A 27,538-nucleotide genomic window follows, 5' to 3' on the forward strand; every position below is an offset into this window, starting at 1 on the left:
AAGTGCCTGCGGAACAGCTTCGTGAATCTGGCCCCAGGTGCGTAAGTGCTTGTCCTGAATAAACCCACAAAGGGGCCGTGAAGAGGGCTCGAACCTGCGCATGGGAGGTTCCCCAATGCACCTTAGTCAACTGTACCACGACATAGTCAAAAGAATTGTAACCTGAAATGCTATACTACCCTCACCGGGATCCACAGCTGAGTGGACAGCGTTTCGGATTCGTAGTCTTGGGATTCGGGGGATCGATCCCCGGCTAAGGCGGAAACAAATGGGTTTCTTTCAGCCTGGTGCCCCTGTTCACCTAGCAGCAGTCAATAGGTACTTGGGAGTTAGACAGTTGCCACGGGCTGCTGCTGCTGCTTCCTGGGGGTGGAGGCCTGGTCGAGGACCGGGCCGCGGGGACGCTGAGCCCCGAAATCATCCCAAGATAACCCCAAGATAACTTCAAGATAACCTCATGATAATCCCAAGATAACCTCAAGATAACCCCCGATAACCGCAAGATAACCCCAAGATAACTTAAGATCACCCCAAGATAACCTCATGATAACAGCAAGATAACCCCAAGTTAACCTCAAGATAACTGCAAGATAACCTCAAGATAGCCCCAAGATAATCTCAAGATAACCCCAAGATAACTGCAAGATAACCCCCCGATAACCTCAAGATAACCCCAGGATAACCTCAAGATAACCCCGAGAAAACTGCAAGATAACCTCAAGATAACACCAAGATAACCGCAAGATAGCCTCAAGGTAACCCCAAGATAACCTCAAAATAACCCCAAGATAACCCCTGATAACCGCAAGATAACCTCAAGATAATACCAAGATAACCCCAAGATAACCACACGATAACCCCAAGATAACCACAAGGACATTGTGTGGAAGGATAGCAAATGGAAAATATATAGCTCAGATAATCCACTCTTTCCCTTGATGTCAAAAGTTAGTTTGGTTATCTGCAAAGATATCTTTTGTTGGTCTTTCATTAGGTCTCGGGGAGTAACTTGGAGTGCCTTGAGTATCTTAATTACTTGCTACCATCTTCCTTTGTTTTAATTAATAGTTAGACATTCTCTTGGACAATTTTTGACAGTCCTAAATTGTTTATCTAAATTGTTTACATCTCTTGAGTAGGTATTTATTGGTTTGGTTAAAAGAACTTTGCTTTGCACTGTGATTGCTATGGGGTATGTGCTCAACATGGTCGGGGGTCGGGGTCACCTCCCAATGAACTTTATACATTGTTCAGGGTGATTAATATTGTTTTTTTTTTTTTTTTTTTTTTTTTTTGAGATATATACAAGAGTTGTTACATTCTTGTACAGCCACTAGTACGCGTAGCGTTTCGGGCAAGTCCTTAATCCTATGGTCCCTGGAATACGATCCCCGGCCGCGAAGAATCGTTTTTTCATCCAAGTACACATTTTACTGTTGCGTTAAACAGAGGCTACAGTTAAGGAATTGCGCCCAGTAAATCCTCCCCGGCCAGGATACGAACCCATGACATAGCGCTCGCGGAACGCCAGGCGAGTGTCTTACCACTACACCACGGAGACTGTAAATATAGCGATGAGCGGGGGGAGGGGTAGAGAGGAGGGGTCATTACTCCCCATTTATGAATGGGGGGCCTTCTGTTCTGCTTTTTCTTAGTTTAAACTGTAACTAACCATCTTGAGTGAGATGAGGGGATGTTAGATGAACTATATAATGTCTCATTTAGAATAGGGAAGCAGTATAGCTAAACTTAGTAAAGAAAAAAGGATATATATATAGTTAGAAGTGTATAGGGGCAGGTTTGAGAGGCATATAAATAGATTTTTAAGCAAAATGGAATATATTGCTTCAGACAGACATTATCTGTGCTGGAGCTATTTTCTCTCCCCCCCCCCACACAATATACAGCTTACGTGGCACTCTGAGGCACTGTAGTGCCATTAATGGCTGACTGGCACTCTATTATATAACCCGTCAAGCACTCAACCCACATTAGACGAAGCTTTCCATACAAACCATTGAAGAATGACATGGGTTCACGACCCGCTAATGGCCATTTAGAGGTTGAACTTGGCTCTATGATAACGTAGGAGGAGTAATTAAGTCTTTAAGAAAGTAAGTTAAGACGGCAACTGTCTCAAGTCTGCCGCTTCCATTACAAGACAAGTCTAAGTTACCACGGCATGATATAGCCCAATTGTTAAGTCGTTTTAACAGCCTTCTGCAGGCCATTCACGGGCCTATAAGACAATTATCACACTACACGGCCTATATAACCCTATATAAAGCCACAATTTGCATATGAATCCCAATTATATAATACACAAAGGACATATATTTGCCAAATATATCATTTCGGGTCATTTTAAATGGGAAATGAAGGTGTCTGATGACCTCAGGATGATCCACAAAGGCAGATTTGTATCATTCGAGGGCAGAGGAGGGATAATATACGGGGCATGATGGTGTGGCAGCGGGTATTATGGGGGTGGGCGAGGCAAGTGATGAGCGACTGGGCAGCCAGGGTGGGTATATACCCCCTCATACCCCCAACCCTCCTAAACCACCCCAACACCTCGCCCAGCTGCCCAGCCCTCCTTCCAACACCACTCTAGCTAACCTACCGTCACCCCGAGGCCCTTATCTGGTGCTTAAGTGCGTCCCCGAGGCCCTAAGGCAGTGTCTACGATCGTTACAAGGCGATTATAGCTGTCCGAGGCCCTTATCTTGTCCTCAAGTGCGTCCCCGAGGCCCTAAGGCAGCGTCTACGGTCGTTAGAAGGCGATTGGAGCTGATCTGCCATCACCCGAGGCCCTCAACTTGTGCTCAAGTGCGTCCCCTAGGCCCTAAGACAGCGTCTACGGTCGTTAGAAGACGAGTGAAGCTGCCCGAGGCCCTCAACTTGTGCTCAAGTGCGTCCCCTAGGCCCTAAGACAGCGTCTACGGTCGTTAGAAGACGAGTGAAGCTGCCCGAGGCCCTCAACTTGTGCACAAGTCCGTCCCCTAGGCCCTAAGGCAGCGTCTACGGTGTTATATACGCCAATTCCATCCTCCTACCCTAACCCTGGCGGGTATGTGGGGTTGTGTCGGGTACCTGGTGGTGGTGGGCACGTATGTGGGCACGTATGTGGGGGCGGCCGCCCCCGGCGACCCCTACGACTTCCTATATAAGGAGGGCGTGACGGCCTACCTGGAGGAGGACTGGCTCAAGTGTATCAAGAACTTCGAGGCGGCCCTGCTCGACTACCACTGGGTGCGGGAGCACGTCGCTAGGTGGGTATGGTGGGTATTGGTGGGGTATTGTGGCTCCTGGTGGGTACTGTGGGTACTGACTCCTGGTGGGGTGAGGGAGCACGTCGCTAGGTGGGTATGGTGGGTACTGTGGGTACTGGCTCCTGGTGGGGTGAGGGAGCACGTCGCTAGGTGGGTATGGTGGGTACTGTGGGTACTGACTCCTGGTGGGGTGAGGGAGCACGTCGCTAGGTGGGTATGGTGGGTACTGTGGGTACTGGCTCCTGGTGGGGTGCGGGAGCACGTTGCTAGGTGGGTATGGTGGGTACTGGCTCCTGGTGGGGTGAGGGAGCACGTCGCTAGGTGGGTACTGTGGGTACTGGCTCCTGGTGGGGTGCGGGAGCACGTTGCTAGGTGAGTATGGTGGGTACTGTGGGGTATTGTGGCTCCTGGTGGGGTGTGGGAGCACGTCGCTAGGTGGGTATGGTGGGTACTGTGGGGTATTGTGACTCCTGGTGGGTACTGACTCCTGGTGGGGTGTGGGAGCACGTCGCTAGGTGGGTATGGTGGGTACTGGTGGGGGTATTGTGGCTCCTGGTGGGGTGTGGGAGCACGTCGCTAGGTGGGTATGGTGGGTACTGGTGGGGGTATTGTGGCTCCTGGTGGGGTGCGGGAGCACGTCGCTAGGTGGGTATGGTGGGTACTGGCTCCTGGTGGGGTGTGGGAGCACGTCGCTAGGTGGGTATGGTGGGTACTGGTGGGGGTATTGTGGCTCCTGGTGGGTACTGTCTCCGGGTCCGTCTAATTACCACAAGCTTCACAAGCTTCACAAAGCTTCCTGGCAGTACGTTAGTAATGAATAAATATGATACGTTAGGTTAGGCTGACCTGACCTAACCTAACCTTACATAACCTAACTTAACCTAACTTAACCTAACTTAACCTAACCTAACCTAACCTATCCTAACCTAACCTATCCTAACCTTACATAACCTAACTTAACCTAACTTAACCTAACCTAACCTATCCTAACCTTATGTAACCTAACCTAACCTTATGTAACCTAACCTAACCTAACCTTATGTAACCTAACCTAACCTAACCTTATGTAACCTAACCTAACCAAACCTAACCTAACCGAAGCTTGGATCGTCGACTAGATTTGGCGTCACCAGCTTTTTATTTTCGGCTAATTTCTTTATAAAAAGATACTTTTTCAGATTCAAATTATGCTTTTTCGTGTTGTACATTCAGCACCAACATTATAATGAGTAAATATATCATATTTATTCATTACTAACGTACTGCCAGGAAGCTTTGTGAAGCTTGTGAAGCTTGTGAAGCTTGTGTAGCTTGTGGTAATTAGACGGACCGCCTGGTGGATACTGGCTTCTTGTGGGTACTGGGCTGGCTCCTGGTGCATAGGCAAATGGAACTGACCTTTGACAAGCCGCCAGCTTCCTGTCTTCATTGAGGCCACAAGTGTTATTGGCTCTCAGGTAAACTCGGGTAAGACCCTAAGGAATTGCTTCCTTGAAACGTGTAAAAATAATTCGGGGTCTGTGAGGACCAGGAGGCACTGATTTGGCTGCGGGTCCGTGGGGCACTGTGCTTTTTGGCTGCGGGGCTCGTGGGGCACTGCGCTTTTTGGCTGTGGGTCCGAGGGGCACTGCGCTTTTTGGCTGCGGGTCCGAGGGGCACTGCGCTTTTTGGCTGTGGGCCTGTGGGGCACTGCGCTTTTTGGCTGCGGGTCTGAGGGGCACTGCGCTTTTTGGCTGTGGGCCCGCCGGGCACTGTGCTTTTTGGCTGTGGGCCCGTGGGGCACTGCGCTTTTTGGCTGCGGGTCCGAGGGGCACTGCGCTTTTTGGCTGCGGGTCCGAGGGGCACTGCGCTTTTTGGCTGCGGGTCCGAGGGGCACTGCGCTTTTTGGCTGCGGGTCCAAGGGGCACTGCGCTTTTTGGCTGTGGGCCCGTGGGGCACTGCGCTTTTTGGCTGCGGGTCCGAGGGGCACTGCGCTTTTTGGCTGTGGGTCTGAGGGGCACTGCGCTTTTTGGCTGTGGGCCCGCCGGGCACTGCGCTTTTTGGCTCTGGGCCCGTGGGGCACTGCGCTTTTTGGCTGCGGGTCCAAGGGGCACTGCGCTTTTTGGCTGTGGGCCCGTGGGGCACTGCGCTTTTTAGCTGCGGGTCTGAGGGGCACTGCGCTTTTTGGCTGCGGGCCCGTGGGGCACTGTGCTCTTTGGCTGAGGGCCCGTGGGGCACTGCGCTCTCTAAGCTAGTTGAGCATTGGCTAGTTAAGTCAGTTTTGCAGTACAATAATAGAGATTATATCGCCCATTCTCCAAGTCCCTGTGGCGTAGTGGTAAAACACTTGTCTTGCGTTTCGCGAGCGTTTTGGCCTGGGTTTGTATCCTGGCCGGGGAGGATTGACTGGGTGCCAATCCTTAACATTAGCCTCTGAAGCCATTCTAGAGTGAATGGGTAACTAGTTGTTAAATGATTTAGAGGGTTGTATTCGGGGGAAAATTAGGATTACCACGGCACTTGGCAAAGCGCCTTTAGGCGCTCTGCAATTTTTAGGCGAGTTGTGCAATTTTTTTTTAATTAGGCTATATTTTAATGTTTTTATAATGTTGTCATTATTCTGTGTGTTTTGAAATGGAAATATAGTAGTTGAGTTTGGAAACATTTTGACATTAACTTTACCTGAATATTTATAAACATCAACAAAAATATGTCCTTGACAATTGCACTAAGAAGTTTTTGCCGAGACCAGGTGCGCAGTGAAGGGGTTAAGGACTTGCCCGAAATGCTATGCGTGATAGTGGCTGTACGAGAATGTAAGAACTCTTGTACTGTGTATATAAATACAGTAATAATAATAAAAAAGAAGTCACTGACTGATACCCGGTGAGTTGCTCCTTATCCTCTCTGCTATCCTGATGTTTTTAGTTTTTTCCAGTGATTTTTTTTCCCCACTGTAGATAGCACTACTCACATTCGTTTTCTTTGATGTTTTGTCTGGTGGCTTCGTTATGTTCTCTGCGTATGGCCTCTCTTTGTCGATTGATTCATTGACTATTTCCTCTGTCCAATATTTCTATGTTCATACATGTGGTTACTTTGTCTCTACCTCTTTTTTGTTTTCTTTAAAGCAAGTTAAAAATTTGAAGAAAATTAGCAGGTACAATATAGTATAATTTGAGGCTTATCAACAGGTACATTGTAGCATAATTATTATATAGCATAAATATAATGTAGAGATGTAAACTGAAGATGTCAAGAAAAGTGTTATAGTGTAACTCAGTATAACAATGATACTGATCGATATCTCTGGTATAAGTTCCAGCTATCGAGAGCTGTTACAAATTTTACAAACTTTACACAGTATTACTGTACCGTATTTAGAAAATGACGGTGGTCATTTCTCTGATTGTGTACAATATGCAGAGTGTCAGGCTTGTGGATTATTGCTAGCTTTTAGTGTTCTAACCAATAATTGTGTTATATAAATGTAGTAGTATATATATATATATGTGTGATTTCAGCATTGACCTCTACAGGAACTTGTATCTTTCTTGACAGTTGTCGGAGGAAATGCAGCGGAGAGAGTGCAGCGGGCAAGCTCATGTCGGCCAAACTGTCGGAAGATGACAGGTTTTACGAGAGAGCGGTGTATAACACCTTGTGCGTGGTGAAGTGCAAGAAGGCTATTTTTGGCTCGCGAATGGATCGGATAGTCGAGGGTAATATCAACGAGGATTTTCACAACAGAAAGCCCTATGACTATCTTCAGCTTTGCTACTTTAAAGTAAGAAATATCTTAAAACTTTTATTGAATGAATTTGTGGCTTTTGTCCACTACACTTCGGTGTCCATGTTTGAAGAAAGTCTTCACTATCGTATATATCTCTCACAATTTATTATGTATGCAGCAGTACATGTTTAGTAATTAATATTCAACAAGAGTAAAACATAATTTGACATTTAGGAACTAAAGCTGGTTACATATTTGATTAGATAGTTCTTAGTTTCTCCATTTTGATTTAACCATTTTTACATATTTTACATATTATATGCCAAGTTCTTAGTTCTAAAGTTTCCTAGTTTATTCATAAACCCATAACTTTGGGAGTTATAAATTTTTGCATCTATATTTTGCACATACAGTATTTGGAATGCTACAGTGACAATTTTTTTTTTACAGTAACTATACTCTACTCTCAAATTCAATTTCCCCTGCAGGAAAATTACCATTATATGCCATTCTGAGCCCATAATGAATAAAATAAAAATTGGTGAAATATTAAATTCAACTTCATTTGAAATTGTAAAATTTTGTATTTAAAAACATTTTCTGGGGGGAGCCCCGTCGGCTCCCCGGAGCTTTACCGGCTGATATGCTAATGTCAGACTTTGGCATCAGTCATGTGTATGGAGTTCTAGGGCCTACCGGGGACCACGAGCCAGAACCTGGCCCCCTCAGAGAGGCAAGGGGAGCAATGGCCTATAGAAACCCCCGTGTGGTTGGAAGCATTCTATGTCTGCCATCGACCGGGTCAAGCACCCAGAAAGGTAAGCATTCCAAAACAAACCCCTATTCTGGTGAAAATTGCTACCTAAGCCGAACTAGTGAATAGAACTCTTCAACAGAAAACACGGAAACTAGTATGACGTCATACGTCACCGCGCCGCTGTCTGCGCAGCTCCCCCCTCCCCGGGAGGGGGAAGGGGGAGCCCCAGACCTCCCACGCCGGCTATCCACCCATCAGTTCTTCGGCTGATGCTATAGGCAATGGTTATGTGCTCCGGCTCCAGTGGTTGTTTCAGCACTGTACCTAGAGTGTGGTGTCTGTTTTCTAGGTGGTGCGTGAGCCGGGTGTGATTCTTCTCGCGGCTCCGCCTTTTTCCTGGGCTCGGGGGGGCCTTGTCGGGGCTGCTTATGTTCTGCCTCGTGGTCTCGCCTCCGGTTGGTGGTCGGGTGGCTTCGTGGTAGGTGTCCCACCTGCGTGCTTTCTTGGCGGCAGTATGGGGTATTTTGGCGGTCCTTCCTTTTCCTGTCCCTTCTACGGGTGATGGTGTCCCGGGTGGTCAGCCGTGTTCTTGCGGCTAAGCTGCCTGTGTTCTTCCCTCATGCCTGTGGCGTTCGTGGCTTCGCTGCTCTCGCTGCCGTCTGGGCGACGTGGCCTTGCAGTCTTTCGGGCATGGATTTTTGGTGTTCGTGCAGGGGCCTTGCTACTCGTGGTTCTCGTGTTGTTCCCGGGATTTTCGGGGCTGTGGCGCCTTGGGTTGGCGTTTGCTGCCGGTTGTCTCGCCTCCTTGGGGGGTGCGTGGTGTCCGCCTCCCGGTTTTGTCCCTTTGACCTTCCTCTGTGGGTAGTTAGCTCCGGGGAGCCGACGGGGCTCCCCCCAGAAAACCAGCGTTGAATGTAATGAAACGCCATTTTCTGGGTGAGACCCGGAGGCTCCCCGGCAACCCTCCCTCCCTCCGGTCGGCGTTTTTCGCGTGTTTTGACATCCAGCCTCAGAACTGATGGGTGGATAGCCGGCGTGGGAGGTCTGGGGCTCCCCCTTCCCCCTCCCGGGGAGGGGGGAGCTGCGCAGACAGCGGCGCGGTGACGTATGACGTCATACTAGTTTCCGTGTTTTCTGTTGAAGAGTTCTATTCACTAGTTCGGCTTAGGTAGCAATTTTCACCAGAATAGGGGTTTGTTTTGGAATGCTTACCTTTCTGGGTGCTTGACCCGGTCGATGGCAGACATAGAATGCTTCCAACCACACGGGGGTTTCTATAGGCCATTGCTCCCCTTGCCTCTCTGAGGGGGCCAGGTTCTGGCTCGTGGTCCCCGGTAGGCCCTAGAACTCCATACACATGACTGATGCCAAAGTCTGACATTAGCATATCAGCCGGTAAAGCTCCGGGGAGCCTCCGGGTCTCACCCAGAAAATGGCGTTTCATTACATTCAACGCTGGTTTTTTTTTCCTGTTCATGATATGATATTAATTCATTATGAAAAGTTGGAGTATTTACCATTTAGATTATGCATAAAACATTTGATAGTATTTGAGGAAGGTTGAGAATTTGTAAAGACTTGCCCGAAACTATGCGAACTAGTGGCTGTACAAGAATGTAACAACTCTTGTATATATAAATACAAAATACTGTAATAATACAGTATTATAAATACAGCCAATGAATTGCCTGTGCTATACTATAGTTACCAGTGTTGAGAGAAAAATATTGTACACACACAAATCACAATAGCTCGATGCCTCAAATGAATAAATCCACAAGGGCCGTGATGAGGGTTCGAACTTACGTCCGGGATGATCCCAGACGCGCCTTAGTCAATTGCACCACGACATGGTCAAAAGATTACAACCGGGAGTGCTACTCCCCTCACACGGATCACGCAGCCTCTCTGAGACACAAACCAGGGTTTTACACAATTCTCCCATGCACCCGGGACCTGTCAACAAGCTGTTCTGCCTCTTTGCCCTTTCTTCGTTACACTCCCTCATTATGGCCCTTGTGGATTTGCTTATTAAAAATACTGCGTTTATATTGATTCTTTAGTGATTATGTTTATTTGTTCCATTTATGATATTGTGTCTGGAGCTCACAAGGCCTGATATTGAGTTACACTGTACTTGGAACATTTGTTCTAATGCATAGTATTAGACACTGAAAACTCCCATTCAAATTCTAAACACCATGCAAAAGAAATGTAGCAACTTAAGCCTAATGACTGGTTGTTAGTTATAAGGAAACATAGGTCTAATAAATAAATAAATAAATTTTTATTCAGGAAAAGTACATGCATAGTTGATTTACAAACATAATGTTGGATTTATAGATAGAGCTCGTACATAAAATACCTAAAGCCAGTAATACGCATAGCATTTTGGGCAAGGTGTGGGTGGGAAAACCCCACCCCACTTAGACTAAAACTTAATAGTAATTGGGATTAGGTATAAATTGTGTTGAAAAAAGGAATGAAAAAATAAAAATGGGGAATATGGCAGAACTCATCAATTGTACAAGTTGGAGAACAAACAGCATTGTTTAACAAAAGCAAGACATGGGTTGACATTTAGGGGGTAAGGTAGGGTTCTTATATTCTGTGTCCCTTGATTTGTAAAGCATTTCTAGTTTGGTTAAGTTGCATTTTTGGAATATCAAATAGGTATTTGTTTCTGGTGTGATGCCCATGAGTTCTGTTACATTCTTATGCCTAATGTAGTACAGTGTGCAAAATGCACTTTTTTTTTTTTTTAAGATATATACAAGAGTTGTTACATTCTTGTACAGCCACTAGTACGTGTAGTGTACATATATACTACACTAGGCCTAGATAAATAGGTTACATTTTTACTTCCTCTCCTGGATCAATCCCCGACCGTCCAAGTGGTTGGGCACCATTCTCCCCTCCCCCTTCCCGTCCCATCCCAAATCCATATCCTGATCCCTTCCAAGTGCTTTATAATTGTAATGGCTTAAGACTTTCTCCTGATCATTCCATTCCATTCCATCTCCTGGACCCTCTGTAGTACCAATACTGTGCAGTACTACTGTATATACTATTATATATAATCTCACCAACCCATTGTACCTTCTTGCAAATATATTATTATTATTAATAGTTTGAAACGTGAAATTGTTTTTGGGTGCAACAGTCGTTCACTTTTTCTACATGCACTCCATGGTTGCTACTCCAACCACTTAGGCTGGACGGTAGAGAGACGGTCTCGCTTCATGCAGGTCGGCGTTCAATCCCCTACCGTCCAAGTGGTTGGGGCACCATTCCTTTCCCTTCGTCCCATCCCAAATCCTTATCCTGACCCCTTCCAAGTGCTATATAGTCGTAACAGCTTGGCGCTTTCTCCCTGATATTTTCCTTCCTTCCATAGTTGCTATATGTGCTAGCGTATTGTGAAGGATGTGTTTGACTTTTTGCACTATTGTAATAATTGAACTATGATGTTCGTATTGAGGTTGACGAGTTCAAGAAAGCGGCTGATGCGGCGGCTACGGTGCTGGCGGTGCAGCCTGACCATGAAGTGATGAAGACCAATCTGAAGTATTATCTCGCCGAGGGCCCTCTCAATGCCGAAGATGTTCTCAATTTGGAGCTTCAGGTTAGTAGTATAGGTACAGCACATGTATTTGAACAATTTCATCAAGAGGCTTCCTGTACAGCGGGAACATTAGCTGAGTGGACAGCTCGCTGGACCCGTAATTCTGTGGCCCGGGTTCGATTCCCGGACCAGGCAGAAACAAATGGAAAAGTTTTTCACCCTGAATGCCTGTGTTCACCTAGCAGTAAATAGGCACCTGGGAGTTAGACAGCTGTTACGGAGCTGCTTCCTGGGGGAAAGGGGTGTGGGTGTGTGTGTGGGAAAAAAAAATGAGTTAGTAGTTAGTTACAGTTGATTGATTTTCAGTTGAGAGACGGGCCGAAAGAGCAGAGCTCAACCCCCGCAAGAACAACTACACTGTATGTGAATACAGTTAGGTGAATACATTGATCCTTGGACAACTTCATGGTATCCCCCCCATAGTTATACTGTACTTTATAATCTACAACTGGATTTAATAAATGTTTTTGTTCTGTGTTGTATTAAAAACGAATAAGCCTAGCTATCTTAAGGTTATCTTGAGATAATTTTGGGGCTTAGCGTCCCCCACGGCCCGACCAGGCCTCCTGTTTGCTACACATCCCCAGGAAGCAGGCCGTAGCAGCTGTCTAACTCCCAGGTACCTATTTACTGCTAGGTGAACAGGGGCATCAGGGTGAAAGAAACCCTGCCCATTTGTTTCCACCTCCACCGGAGATCGAACCCAGAACCTCAGGTCTACGAATCCCAAGTGTTGTTCACTCAGCTATCAGGCCCCCTATACAGCTGAGAGGTTTTGTAATGCAAATAGATGCATTTTTTTAATCTTTAATTTTATATAGTAAGAATATTTTAAGATTTTGGATTCAAATTCAAACAATGAGTCCCCCGGAATCATACCATATAGTGTGTTATTTATCATCATACCCTCGTAGCATCATCATAGGGCCTCGTAGCCTGGTGGATAGCGCGCAGGACTCGTAATTCTGTGGCGCGGGTTCGATTCCCGCACGAGGCAGAAACAAATGGGCAAAGTTTCTTTCACCCTGAATGCCCCTGTTACCTAGCAGTAAATAGGTACCTGGGAGTTAGTCAGCTGTCACGGGCTGCTTCCTGGGGGGTGGAGGCCTGGTCGAGGACCGGGCCGCGGGGGACACTAAAGCCCCGAAATCATCTCAAGATAACCTCAAGGTAACCTATACCCCTAATACCATCAAAGATGCCTTTTTTCAAATTTCTGTATAAATTAAATTAGACATTGATGTTGGTCCTTAGGGTAAAGTTGGTAGCATTTGGCTACATAGTACAAGTTATTGACATTAAAATTGTTATTATTAATGATATTTGCATTTTAAAATGTAAATAATACTTAATGTAATAGATTGTAAGTACAGAATATACTTTGAGATAAGTAAATGACCAGATATATATAGTGCATGCCAGGCATCAGTCAAGAGTGTTTGCCAAGATTGTACTTTGAGTTGCATTAGTCGCCTTTTGTTCTGTTCATGACTACACTATTTGCTAGAAGTGAAGTGATAGTGATACTGCAGATGTCACAATAATTTGGCTGAAGAATGTTGACTAAACCACACGCTAGAAGATGAAGAGACAATGACATTTCGGTCTGTCCTGGACCATTATCAAGTCGATTATGATGAGACGAGGGAGGCAAGGGCATATGTGCTTCAGCCTACAGTTTAGACTTGTTGTCTTGTGTATGGCCCTCTGTCCTGTGTGACAGTGAATACCAGCATTATCCTCACTTTAATAAGACTTAATTGAAATCCTCAGATTATTGACTAAACTAATTACAATTTTGCCTAAAGATGCAGGCGATGAGTCACAATAACGTGGCTAAAGTAATCAACAATCGCCTTGAGAATGGTCCAGGACAGACCGAAACGTCGTCGTCCCTTCACATTCTAGTGTGTGGTCTGTTCATCATTTGCCTAAAGATGTTAATAATAATAATAATTAAGGCAAGAGAGAGGTGAGGAGGAGGAAATCGTAGAGGAAAGTAATAGCAAGGCAAAAAGTACAGAAGGGATAGGTGTAAAAAAGGGGGTGTAAGGGTGGAATAATAGGAGTAAGAATGGGAGCTTATCTTGAGGTTATCTTGAGATGATTTCGGGGCTTTTTAGTGTCCCCGCGGCCCGGTCCTCGACCAGGCCTCCACCCCCAGGAAGCAGCCCGTGACAGCTGACTACCACCCAGGTACCTATTTTGCTGCTAGGTAACAGGGGCATAGGGTGAAAAAAACTCTGCCCATTGTTTCTCGCCGGCGCCCGGGATTGAACCCGGGACCACAGGATCACAAGTCCAGCATGCTGTCCGCTCGGCTGACCGGCGTAAGAAACAGAAGAGAAAGGAAAAGATTGGGGTGGGCTTATGTTAGGTCACGTTTGTTTGAAAGTTTCGAACACTTGAGTATGTACTGTGAAAAGAAAGAGTCAACAGCAACAAAGCCAGGACTAAGGTTCATGTTGTGTAGGTTGTGTATTGGAGCCGAATCGACGAGACGGCGTCTGTGAAGAGTAGAGGCAGGAAAGATTATCTTAAAAGAAGACCAATCAATAGGATGATTAGAATCCTTAGCATGACAGAAGAGAGCATTGTTTGTGTCTGCAGATTTAACACTTCTTTTCTGTTCCTTGAGTCTGTCATTAAGTGTACGGGCCAGTTTCCCCAAAGTATTGGAGAGGACAAACAAACCTAAAATACTGTAGAGTAAACACCAGCAGCATTAGAAGTAGGAGGAGAGGTGTGAACCTAAAATACTGTAGAACAAACACCAGCAGCATTAGAAGTAGGAGGAGAGGTGTGAACCTAAAATACTGTAGAATAAACACCAGCAGCATTAGAAGTAGGAGGAGAGGTGTGAACCTAAAATACTGTAGAGTAAACACCAGCAGCATTAGAAGTAGGAGGAGAGGTGTGAACCTAAAATACTGTAGAGTAAACACCAGCAGCATTAGAAGTAGGAGGAGAGGTGTGAACCAGATTAGTACAAAGTGTGGTTAGTTTGTCGAAGGGCAAGCTTTATGTCAAGAGGACGAAAGGTATTAGTAAGAGTTCTGAGTTCAGATATGAAGGGAAGGCAGAGCACAGTGCTACTAGTGTTAGAAGCAGGTTTAGGATGAAAGAAACTTCGTTTAGCTTGAGAGTAGGCACAGTTGATAAAATGTAAGGGGTAATCAAGGCGAGAGAAACATTTATAAATAAAGGAAACTTCAGAATCAAGAAACTGAGGGTCACTGATGTGTAGAGTGCGGAGGAAGAGAGAGACAAGAATAATTTTCTTAACAGGAGGAGGATGGTAGGAAAAGAAGTAAATGTTCATACCACTATGCATGGGTTTGCGGTAGACAGAGAAAGAGAACCTGGACACAGAGCTGTGAACATGAATGTCAAGAAAAGGAAGGAGGGAATTAGATTCCCACTCAACTTTGAAATGGATGGAAGGAGCCAGATTGTTAAGAGCGGAGAGGAAAGGCTGGAAAAGATTAAGGTCATAAGGCCATAAAGCAAAAAAGTCCCTGCATTATTGTGTGGAACAAATGCATGAATTATTGTGTGTGAGACAAATGCATGCATTATTGTATGTGACAAATGCATGCATTATTGTGTGTGACAAATGCATGCATTATTATGTGAGACAAATGCATGCATTACTGTAAATGTGACAAATGCATGCATTATTGTGTGACAAATGCATGCATTATTGTGTGACAAATGCATGCATTATTGTAAATGTGACAAATGCATGCATTATTGTGTGAGTCAAATGCATGCATTATTATGTGAGACAAATGCATGCATTATTGTGTGACAAATGCATGCATTATTGTGTGACAAATGCATGCATTATTGTGAGACAAATGCATGCATTATTGTAAATGTGACAAATGCATGCATTATTGTGTGAGACAAATGCATGCATTATTATGTGAGACAAATGCATGCATTACTGTAAATGTGACAAATGCATGCATTATTGTGTGTGTGACAAATGCATGGCATACATTGCATGCAAGATAAAAGCATACATTATTGTGTGAGAGATAAATGCATACATTATTGTATTTATATCATTCACTGCATAATCATTTTGTATTTCAATTTCAGGAGTATGGTAAAGAGTTCATCAAGGGGAATGTGGCATATAATAATGGAGACTATAAAACGACAATTATACACATGGAAAAGAGTTTGGCTTTGTTCTATGATGCGATGGAAGATTGCCGTCACTTGTGCGAAAACCCGTTTGATCAGGGCTGGTTCCCTGATTTTATTTCATCACTTGCAAGTGAGTATGATCCTGACTTCTGTAAAACATTTTTGTTAGCAGACAATACGTATGGTTAATATAATTATATTTAGATACAGTTGTCCTTTGTTTGACCGCTTCAGATGTGAAAAATGTAACTAGGTCAGAATTTACCTCTGGAGCATACCCGGAGTGGGTCCTGGGAGTTGTTGTTCTCCCCAAGCCCGGCCCGAGGCCAGGCTTGACTTGGGAGAGTTTGGTCCACCAGGCTGTTGCTTGGAGCGGCCCGCAGGCCCACATATACCTGGTTGATGGGGTTCTGGGTTCACCAGGCTGTTGCTTGGAGCGGCCCGCAGGCCCACATATACCTGGTTGATGGGGTTCTGGGTTCACCAGGCTGTTGCTTGGAGTGGCCCGCAGGCCCACATATACCTGGTTGATGGGGTTCTGGGAGTTCTTCTACTCCCCAAGCCCGGCCCGAGGTCAGGCTTGACTTGAGAAAGTTTGGTCCACCAGGTTGTTGCTTGGAGCGGCCCGCAGGCCCACATACCCACCACAGCCCAGTTGGTCTGGTGCTTCTTGTAACTTAACTTTATGTATCATGATCTATATTTACTTTAATTAATAGTGGAAAGGTAAATGAGCGGCGTTCAAAAGAGAACTTGATGAACACTTTCAAAGGATACCTAATAAACGAAGCTATGACTCGTACATCAGTCTGTGAGCAGCTGCATCGAACAGTCTGGTTGACCAGACCACCAACCTGGAGGCCTGGTTAGAGACTGGGCCGTGGGGACATTGATCCTCGGAATCATTGATAGTGGAAAGGTAAATAGATTTCTGGTGAAGTAGATGCGGTTGTTGCACAAGAATGCTTGTGCTAGGCGTCCGCAGACATGTAGGTCTCATAATATAAATGGCTAATAAAGGAGTAGTGAAGGCAAAAGGAGTGTTGAGTGATGGAAGTTACCTATCATTGCCTACGGAGGAGTGAGATCGAGCTCTTTATGCCCCGCCTCCTAGTCTAATAATAATAATATACACATAATAATAATAATAATAATAATATACACGTGGAAAATACTGGAGGGCCAGGTCCCAAATCTACACAGTAAAATAACAACGTACTGGAGTGAACGATATGGAAGAAAATGCAAGATTGAACCAGTGAAGAGCAGAGGTGCTATAGGCACAATCAGAGAGCACTGTATAAACATCAGAGGTCCACGTTTGTTCAACGTCCTCCCAGCGACTATAAGAAATATTGCCGGAACAACTGTGGACATCTTCAAGAGAAAACTGGACTGTTTTCTAAGAGAAATTCCGGATCAGCCGGGCTGTGGTGGGTATGTGGGCCTGCGGGCCGCTCCAAGCAACAGCCTGGTGGACCAGACTCTCACAAGTCGAGCCTGGCCTCGGGCCGGGCTTAGGGAGTAGAAGAACTCTCAGAACCCCATCAACCAGGTATCAAGCAGGTAGTCGTGTATACCTGGCACACACTACCTCTCAACATTAAAATTTTTGTCACATTTTTCTTCAAGTTTAGGATGAAACTGTCTTCAACAAGTCCTTCAGTGTATCCCACCCGCCAACTACCTGTATAGGGAACATAACTTTCCTTACGTCAATTGCACATCTAGCTTCCAGCGATTTTTCCTTGTCATACCTCGTCTTAATCGAGTCTTTTAATGGGGCACAGAAAATAATGTGATGTTTAATGAGGATGTGTTCCAATTACTGCTCTATGGAAAAAACAAAAATATCAAGCAGATCAAAATATCAGACATGCAGTCAACCGCACAATTGAAAGAAAAAGCAATGCCAAAGATTAAGGAGTAATCATGTCAGAAGACCTTACTTTTAAAGGACACAATAAAATAGCTGTCACAACTGCAAGAAAAATGACAGGATGGATAACGAGAATCTTTTGAAACAAGAGTTGTCACATCAATGATACTTTTTAAGACATAAATGCTCTTTAGAGTGGGATATTATTGCACACTAACAGCCCCATTCAAAGCTGGAGAAATTTCAGACCTGGAAAGCATGCAAACATCTTTTACTGCTAGAATCCACTCAATAAAACATCTAAATTATTGGAACTGACCGCATAAAATCTGTATTCCCTAGAGCGCAGGTGAAAAAAATGCATAATAATTAACTTGGAAAATACTAGGAGGACTGGTTCCAAATCTGCCCACAGAAATAAGACCACATAAGACCAGAAGGCTTTGCAGTATGTGCAAGCGAGCCATATTGAGAATCAGAGGTGCTATAGGCATGCTGAGAGAGCGAACTTGATCAACATCAAAGGCTCAAGACTTTTCAACTCTCCCTCTACACATGAACACGGGTGGAACACGAACAAGAGGACACAGTGGTAGACGGTTGGAACAAATTAGGTGAGACGGTGGTGGAGGCCAAGACCATCAGTAATTTCAAAGCGTTATATGACAAAGAGTGCTGGGAAGACGGGACACCACGAGCGTAGCTCTCATCCTGTAACTACACTTAGGTAATTACACTTAGGTAATTGCAGGTGGAAACTTAGTACCCAGATGAGCCACAGAGACGTTAGAAAGAATTTTTTCAGTGTCAGGGTAGTTAATAAATGAAATGCATTAAGTAGTGTTGTGGTGGAGGCAGACTCCATACACAGTTTCAAATGTAGATATGATAGAGCCCAATAGGCTCAGGAATCTGTACACCAGTTGATTGACAGTTGAGAGGCGAGGACCAAAGAGCCTGCAAACACAACTAGGTGAGTACATATGGGGCATAACTGGCCAACTTGTGCGGCATTCAAACGAGAACTTGATAAACACTTTCAAAGGATACCTGATAAACCAAGCTATGCCTCGTACATCAGTCTCTGAGCAGCTGCATCGAACAGTCTGGTTGACCAGACCACCAACCTGGAGGCCTGGTTAGAGACTGGGCCGTGGGGACATTGATCCTCGGGATCATTGACAGGTATACGACAAGTATATTTCCTCTCCCTTTGGGATACTTTTGTGATTGCCTTCATGAGTTTCACCCATATTTTTTCATATTCCATTTAGTCATAGTTTTGGAAGGGGGTATATTACATTAATGGTTTATGTTTGAGGCTGCTGCTTAACCCCTGCACTGTGCACCTGGTTTTGGCAAAAATTTCATGGTGCCGTTGTTAAGGACATATTTTTGTTGTTTTTATAAATGGTCGGTTAAAGTTAATGTCAAAATGGTTTCCAAACTCGACCATTTTCATTTCAAAACACAAAGAGTGATGAAAATATTAAAAAACAGTAAAATATAGCCTAATTAAACCCTGTTGTGGCCGCATTACCAGCCCCTCCCCTGTTGTGGCCGCACACCCGGCCCCCTGTTGTGGCCACACTCCTGGCCCCCCCCCCTGTTGTGGCCACACCCGGCCCCCTGTTGTGGCCACACAACCCATGGTTGTGGCTCATCAACCAGGTATCAACCAGGTATCACACACCCGGTCCCCTGTTAAAGAGGTTAAGATGTTTGATAGTGTGTGTGTATTGTCCAGAAGAGTAAATAAATGAATTGGTTTCTCTACAGATCACTACACCTTCACGCTCCGCTGCAAGAGAAGATGTACCTGGCAGCTGAGCAATCTGTACGGGGAAATCATGGACGATTTCTTTTACTCGTATTTCAATTATCTGCAATATTCGTACTACAAAGGTAAGCAAGCTGTCATATTTCGTAGCACTAGGCATCTGAAAATTGATCACATGTTCTATACTCTAGTGGTATCGTGAGATGATTTCGGGGCTTAGCGTCAAGTGGACGAGTGTCCGAACAAGTGTCTTACCACTGCGCCACGGGGACTGCTATCTACTATAGCATTAGCTACTGTATATTTATTTTCATTATGATTAATAGTATTCTTTCTATTTGCAGAGGGTGATACAGAGAAGGCTTGTGAAGCTGTAGCAACCGCACTCTTCGTAAATCCCACAGATGAAGTACAAATACGCAATAAGCAGTTCTTCATTATAGATGAGGGAGTTTCTGAGGACCTCTTTGTTCCAAGAAAGGTATTCATTTACTGTATTAGCTGCGTAAATATATCTTTTTAGGAATATCTTTGATGTTGTCATGGCTCTCTTTGGGCTGCATGCCTGCCTGCCTGTTTTTGGGTCGTGGCCTTGCTGGTTCCTTTCTTGGACTATGAGAGTCATTTGGCCGTCCACAGAGACCTGCTTGCCTTAAAGTGGGGTTTCGTGAGACTGGTAAAACTCAACCATCTACATGCAGAGAGACAATTAAACATAATCCTTGAGGTTCAAATCAAAGTGTAGTACTTATAAATAGGTAAGATTCATTCACTTCTTAACCACCTGTGAATCTGAGTGAATGAGTATGTTGCTGATGGCCTGTCACACCACAAGTGTCTTGTGCAGGCTTTACGCCAAGATGCTAGTCTCCTTGGCCAAGCAGTTTCACTGGCAAGATGCTTGTAAACATGTGCTTCTGCATGTGGACCCTGCATGAGAGGGAGAGAGAGAAAGAGAGAGAGAGAAAGAGAAAGAGAAAGAGAAAGAGAAAGAGGGGAGGACAGACAGAGAAGGAGAGATGGGGGGGGGGGAGAGACAGGGTAAGGAAGAGAGGGAGATAGCAAGACACAGAGAGAGGAAGAGAGAGAACGAGGGAGAGGGAGGGAGGGAGGAAGTGAGAGATAGGGGGAGAAGGAAGGAGGCAAGGAGAGATAGGGGGATAGGGAGGAAAGAAGGATGGAAGAGATAGAGGGAGGGAGGGAAGAGACAGACAGATAGATGGCCGTTTGAATGTAGAACACATTATCTCCGGTTCTAGTTGATTGTCGATGTCGTCCCTTTCCCTCAATTGATGTATGATAACTTACATATAAGTTGATTCGTTGGTCACAATGGATGATGCTCATGTGTGTGTGTCTATCTCTTAGATTTTAGTTTACAGCTTCACTTCAAATAATGAAGTGTTGATGAAATGATTAATGCAGTGATTTATTTATTAACGCAGTGATTTGTTGATTAACGCAATGATTTGTTGATTAACGCAATGACTTGTTGATTAACGCAATGATTTGTTGATTAAATGTGTAATGCAATTTGAGTTAACTTAATGTGTTGGTTGTGTTAGAGCAGTAATTTCTTCCGATAGCCAGCAGACACAGTTATGCAAGTCTTGTCTGTAGTGTACACCAACTGAGAATGTATGCTCTTTCCTACACTACGGAGAGGAATTAGTCTATGCAAATTAGCCAATAAATCGGGTAAATCAGGTATGAGGGTTAAGCATCCCCACCGGCTTTAAGCCTATAGGCTCATCTGAGGTGGCGAATTCCATTGTCTCGAGTAAGTCACCGATATGGCCAGCGGTCAGAACGTTAACCTCGCCCATAATCAAATTAATTTCTCACCCACCTAGTCAAATAGCGACGCCCCTTCTTGTTGGACTGAAACAATTATTTACACTGTAATTCGTACTCGGTCCAAACAAGTCAGTTGTTAGGCACACAATGGCCCTTGTGTGGTAATGTTGTTATAAACCACCATCTCAAACTTTATACTCTTGAAATAATGCCCGAAACGCTTTGTGATGCCCGAAACGCTTTGCGTAATAGTGGCTTTAGGCATTGTATGTACTAGCCCTAACTATAAAGCCATCACTCTTTGTAAAATCTCTTGTATGTATGTACCTTACCTAAATAAAGATTTGATTTGAATTCTGTGTTATTTCAACTTTAGATAAACATGCATGAATTTGTCAGCTTAATGGATATGATTTCTGTCTTTGCTCTTGATACTGGTTAACTCTTTATCAGCACTTATTATATATATACAATTTTGGTCTAACTTCCTGCACAGCGCACATCATATACATTTTAAAGTATCATATAAGATTAAAAGTCCTGCGGTTACACGGTTCACATCAGCTTTCTCAGGGCTTTAGCAAACAGATGCCATTTAAAAAAAAAAAATCGTGGGGTAACATTCCCGGGTGTGAAGGCTTCGGTACCGAGTGAACAACCACGGCTGGCGCACACAGCATGAGCTAACAGCACTGCTGTTCAGCTTGTGACTACAGCATCGCCTAAAAGTGTCAAAATATATATATAACTGGTATTGTTCAGCCATGATAGTATTACAGAAGACCCCCCCTGACTGTGATAAAGATTGTGTACAATGTTCAGATATCAGTGAACACAATGCTGTTCACGATATTCACAGTGCTAAGCAGGTAGCCACAACACACTGCCATTGTTTGGGCCATCTAAGAATCTTGAAATGAGTTTTCATGTTCCTTTACAAAATAAACTTGTGGAAAATTATTAATTTACAGGATTTAGTGACGAGGATTATGATAGCAGTATTGTGCTGAGAATTAGCGATGTGCGTAATATGGTGGGAGGAGTAATCTTGGTGAGGGAGGGAGAGAGGGAGGTGGCATCGTAAGTTTACCGAGTGTGGCTGCCACTCTTATTGTCTGGACTCGCTATACCAGCTTAGTGGTTTGTTATGGTGAACACAAATGTAGATACGTGCTTACATATGTAATTACACTATATACACACATGTTACATATAATAACAGCAAAAGGAGCATGTTGGGAGGAGCCATTTCGGTGAGGGATATGATGATGTGTGCTGGCCGCTGTGTGACTTGTCATGCTGTGTATGGTGGCCTCTATGCTGTTTGAACACCATACCAGCTTAGTTGTACAATTATGGTGAACAAAAAATGTAGATACTTATATATAAAATGTCTGTATATAGTGTAATAACAGTATAAACAGCATGATGGGAAGAGGAATGTTGGTGAATCAGGTAGCGTCATCAGCCGAATGGTGTACTCACCTAGTTGTACTTGCGGGGGTTGAGCTTTGTCTCTTTGGTCCCGTCTCTCAACCGTCAATCAACTGGTGTGCAGATTCCTGAGCCTACTGGGCTCTGATCATATCTACATTTGAAACTGTGTATGGAGTCACCCTCCATTACATCACTTCCTAGTGCATTCCATTTATTAACTACTGACACTGGAAAAATTCTTTCTAATGTCTCTGTGGCTCATTTGGGTACTAAGTTTCCACTTGTGTCCCCTTGTTTGTGTTCCACCCGTGCTGAAGAGTGTGTCTTCGTCCACCCTGTCAATTTTTCTGAGAATTTTGTAGGTAGTTATCATGTCTCCCCTTACTCTTCTGTTTTCCAGGGACGTGAGGGTCCTTTAGCCTTTCCTCGTAGCTCATTCCTCTCAGTTCTGGGATGAGCCTGGTGGCATACCGCATACTGTGTTGGTTGCCGCTATGCTGTTTCAATGCACCATACCAGCTTAGTGGTTCACTATGGTGAAAAAACGTGCAGATACAGTTCTTATATATTGTGTGTGTGTGTGTGTGTGTGTGTGTACTCAGCTGTACTCACCGAGTTGTGCTTGCAGGAGTTGAGCTCTGGCTCTTTAGTCCCACCTCTTAACTGTCAATCAACTGGTTTACAGATTCGTGAGCCTATTGGGCTCTATCATATCTACACTTGAAACTGTGTATGGAGTCAGCCTCCACCACATCACTGCCTAATGCATTCCTTCTGTTAATTAAATGCTCCGAGATGGAACTAACTACCGTAACTACTCTTGCATGCCACCTTTGCTGTGTGGATGAATACATTGTATGTTATCCAGTTTTCCTGGTTTCTTGTTCTAAATTTCATCTCTTCCGAGTCATTTGGAAGGTGGTCCTGCTTACTCAGGGTGAGGTTTATTCTCCCTTTCTCATGATGGTAGTTGTTTAGGGCCTAACGGCCTTAATGAACAAATCCACAAGAGCCGTGACGAGGATTCGAACCTGCGTCCGGGAGCATCCCGGACGCAGGTTCGAATCCTAATGAATTCGCATCATCCTAACGGCCTTCTTTGCCAACACATGTACAATGTATCTACTGTGAATATCTGAGCATGGGGGTAATTGGTGGACCAACCCGAGGTAATTCCCTCTCATTATGTGGTGAATGTTCTTTGCTCATACTGCGCGTAGGTTGCTCTTGATCATCTGGCCTGAAGCCGAGTTGTTCGGCATTTGATGGTCTCTTTAACTACCTTTCTCCATGGGTAAATACAGGCTGTCTTTCTGTTTTCTCTCTCTTGTGTTGCTGTTCGGAATTGACGGCATCCTGTGTCGAGGCTCCGATGGGAGATAGCATTAGGGAGATACTGATGGGGCCCTCCCTGAAAACATCCAGATTGATTGATTGATTGATGACGATTAAGCCACCCAAAAGGTGGCACGGGCACGAATAGCCCGGAAGTGGTGGCCCTTCTGAGCCATTACCAGTATCAAGAGCTGATACTGGAGATCTGTGGAGGTGCGACTGCACCCTGCATGACAGGAGATGTCTTCCTTGTGAATGTGTTAAGATGAAGATGAAGCCACCCAAAAGGTGCCACGGGCATGAATAGCCTATAAGTGGTGGCCCTTTTGAGCCATCACCAGTACGATACTGGAGATCTATGGAGGTGCGACTGCACCCTGCATGACAGGAGATGTCTCCCGTGGAAAAACATCCAGCATTGAATGTAATAAAGCACCATTTTCTGGTGGGCCCACTCAGTAATTTCACATATCGACCCATTTTCCACCTTTCTAGTGGAGTTGGGCATGTATCTAGGTAGTGATCTCACTAAAGAAACAGATCGTTTGCATCGCTTTTGTCCAGATTACTAATTTCTCCTTGCAGTTGCTTGTTTTAAAGTGTTTTGACTTGCTGGTGGGGCCTTTTGTTTGGTTGTGGGGTAATGTTATATACGTTATATACAGACTCTGCTTTTCCTCAATGACTTGGCCAGATTATGGTCGTAGCCCCTGGTAGGTGCAGACGATGAGTCACAATAACGTGGCTGAAGTATGTTGACCAGACCACACACTAGAAGGCGAAGGGACGACTACGTTTCGGTCCGTCCTGGACCATTCTTGAGAATGGTCCAGGACGGACCGAAATGTCGTCGTCCCTTCACCTTCTAGTGTGTGGTCTGGTCAACTTCCCAGTAGGTATTCATGGGTCAAGAACTCATAGGTATTCATGGGTCATAGTTGTTGTGTTCCCCTAAGTCTTGACCGTTGCCAGCTTGGAACATCAGGATGCCTGGCCAAAAAATAAAAAATAAAACATTTCATTACTGTTTGAATGCTGGAATTTTTTTTGGGGTGAACTATGTGTGTTTACTGTCACATTACAACATTATTAAAAAGAATCATTTTCATTACATTTATATCTAGTGGAAGTGACATTTAGAAATCAATTTTGTGGTTTTGAGCGCATGAGCGTTTTACATTGCAAATCTAAATGGAATGGAAAGATAAGATGATTTGATGGTTATTGCTATATGATGATTTGTTTACCCAGGATGCTGTGGCATTCATCGAGAGGGAGGACTTCGAAGAGAAGCTGATGGAGTATATTGAAACCCATTTTGTCTTTCTGAAGGATGATGATTTTGACGACGATGATGACAGTGATGCTACTAAGGTGTGTACAGTTAAAACATTCATCTTTATTTAATCATTTTAGTGTCTAATTTATGTTTAAGCTTTTAAAATAGAATTTTTAAAATTTTTTGCTCTTTGTTTTTTTTTTTTTATAGTGTTAGAATTGCTTTTACACTTTAGCATTTCAATAATGCTAAAATGTGTCATATTGTGACGGTAAATGTGTTGATGAATCGCCCATCTAATTTTTTTTTATGCCTTTATGAAGCTGTCTCGGTGAGAATGCTCCCAGGGAGCCGGTCGGCCGAGCGGACAGCACGCTGGACTTGTGATCCTGTGGTCCCGGGTTTGATCCTGGATGCCGGCGAGAAACAATGGGCAGAGTTTCTTTCACCCTATGCCCCTGTTACCTAGCAGTAAAATAGGTACCTGGGTGTTAGTCAGCTGTCACGGGCTGCTTCCTGGGGGTGGAGGCCTGGTCGAGGACCGGGCCGCGGGGACATTAAAACCCCCGAAATCATCTCAAGATAACTACTAGGTCACATTAGTGACCTAGTTTTGTTTGGCCAACTGTGGGACCCAAGCCAGGACCTGGCCCCCCTCTCAGAGGTAGAGAGAGAGCAGGTCATAGTCTACCACCACACCAGGATAAGCATCCTCAAAAATCAAGGCAGCATTACAGAAGACTGCAGAACAGGAGTCACAATAACGTGGCTGAAATATGTTGACCAAACCACACAGTAGAAAGTGAAGGGACGATGACGTTTTGGTCCGTCCTGGACCATTCTCAAGTTGATTGTGAGAATGGTTCACAATAGACTTGAGTCTATTGTGAACGTTCTGAGTCCAGGACGGACTGAAACGTCGTTGTCCCTTCACTTTCTAGTGTGTGGTTCGGTCAACACAGACGACTGGTGTCTTCAAAAGAACGAAGCTGTAGGTGTTACCTTGGTTACCTTGAGGTGCTTTCGGGGCTTAGCGTCTCCGCGGCCCGGTTGTCGACCAGGCCTCCTCGTTGCTGGACTGGTCAACCAGGTTGGGAGCTTCTGGCTGTTCTCTAGAGGCAGTGGTTCTGTTCTTTTGGCCTTGGTGGGGAGTTTGTTTGTCTGCAGTCTTCTCGTTCTTTCCTGGTGAAGGAGGTCGGCTGGTAACTCTGTCTTGTTGAGGGGAACTTGACACAAACCAAAGCTCGTTACTGCCTTCTGGTCTAGCCTCGTAATTAATTGTTACTTGTAGCCTCACCCACACACAATTTGGTTCCCCACAGCACATGTTGAAGTGGTACCCCTTACCCAGTCACAGTCTGACAAGATGGTTGCTGACTGTACAACAACTGTGCTGCACACCAACTTGGCAAATTGTAGGAAATGATGATAAATTTTCTCCCTGAATTGAACTAGGCCACTCCGTGCGCTTACAATATGTCATCGGTGGTTCCTTACTACTGGGTACGGCGCACAACCAAGAATCCATTTATTTCTGGAGCCGACTTAAATACAACCTTCATGTGTGTGTGACCTCTGGAGCAACAGTGACGTCCATCTGCCTAGTGGCTTACACTTGGGTTCCTCTCACATACCACATGACCTCGGGTAACCTCTTGATTGGTTGATTTATGCAGCTTTTAGCCAAGTCATCGGACCATTCTTCATCCAGAATAGATGAAGAATGAAGTGGTTATTATCAAATGTGATTTCATTTTTACCACCAATGTTGACCAATCCATGCCTGGACATTCTGGATGAAGACCATTCTTCATCCAGAATGGATGAAGAATGGTCCCTGAGCCCTCGCCTGCCTCAGCTGCCACCAAATTCTTGCTTTGCTGCGATAATGTCTCGAACTGCCACGTTGGAAAAATGGCCAACTAGGCTAACACCTGAATTTGAATATCTTAACTTGTTTCAAAATGTAGGCCTACTGCCTCCTCTCAAATCTAACTAAATTAAACCCGAGACTAGTTTACACAACTGAGTATGACAATGTTGTTGTTTAAGATTCAGTTACTGGGAACAAAAATTGCAAGTAGCACGGGCTATGGTGAGCCCGTAGTGGACTTACCTGGCACAGGAGCGGGGCAAGTAGCACGGGCTATGGTGAGCCCGTAGTGGACTTACCTGGCACAGGAGCGGGGCAAGTAGCACGGGCTATGGTGAGCCCGTAGTGGACTTACCTGGCACAGGAGCGGGGCAAGTAGCACGGGCTATGGCGAGCCCGTAGTGGACTTACCTGGCACAGGAGCGGGGCAAGTAGCACGGGCTATGGTGAGCCCGTAGTGGACTTACCCGGCACAGGAGCGGGGCAAGTAGCACGGGCTATGGCGAGCCCGTAGTGGACTTACCTGGCACAGAAGCGGGGCAAGTAGCACGGGCTATGGTGAGCCCGTAGTGGACTTTCATAGTATGACAATGACAGGCAGAAGATGTGGGTTAAGCAGACGCCATTGTAACGT

The 27,538-nt window shown here is 44.9% G+C and overlaps 1 protein-coding gene across 3 annotated transcripts in view; it reads left to right on the plus strand.

The window, feature by feature from the left end:
* The first annotated feature begins 2,481 nt into the window (after window positions 1-2,481).
* The window catches only part of LOC123771862 (prolyl 3-hydroxylase 1), a 69,971-nt gene continuing 44,914 nt past the window's right edge, over window positions 2,482-27,538 (plus strand). The window contains exons 1-8 of one of the 3 annotated variants that reach the window (XM_069337689.1): window positions 2,482-2,842; window positions 3,007-3,272; window positions 6,813-7,038; window positions 11,223-11,366; window positions 15,474-15,654; window positions 19,183-19,308; window positions 19,528-19,664; window positions 25,004-25,126. In XM_069337689.1, the coding sequence (XP_069193790.1) occupies window positions 3,073-3,272; window positions 6,813-7,038; window positions 11,223-11,366; window positions 15,474-15,654; window positions 19,183-19,308; window positions 19,528-19,664; window positions 25,004-25,126 (1,137 nt within the window). In that variant the 5' untranslated portion in view covers window positions 2,482-2,842; window positions 3,007-3,072. Of the gene's footprint in view, window positions 3,273-6,003; window positions 6,138-6,812; window positions 7,039-11,222; window positions 11,367-15,473; window positions 15,655-19,182; window positions 19,309-19,527; window positions 19,665-25,003; window positions 25,127-27,538 lie in introns of all 3 variants that reach the window. The other 2 variants (XM_069337690.1, XM_069337688.1) reach the window with 2 other exon arrangements.

This window comes from Procambarus clarkii, chromosome 38 (assembly GCF_040958095.1).
Source record: "Procambarus clarkii isolate CNS0578487 chromosome 38, FALCON_Pclarkii_2.0, whole genome shotgun sequence".
NCBI classification, from domain to species: domain Eukaryota; kingdom Metazoa; phylum Arthropoda; class Malacostraca; order Decapoda; family Cambaridae; genus Procambarus; species Procambarus clarkii.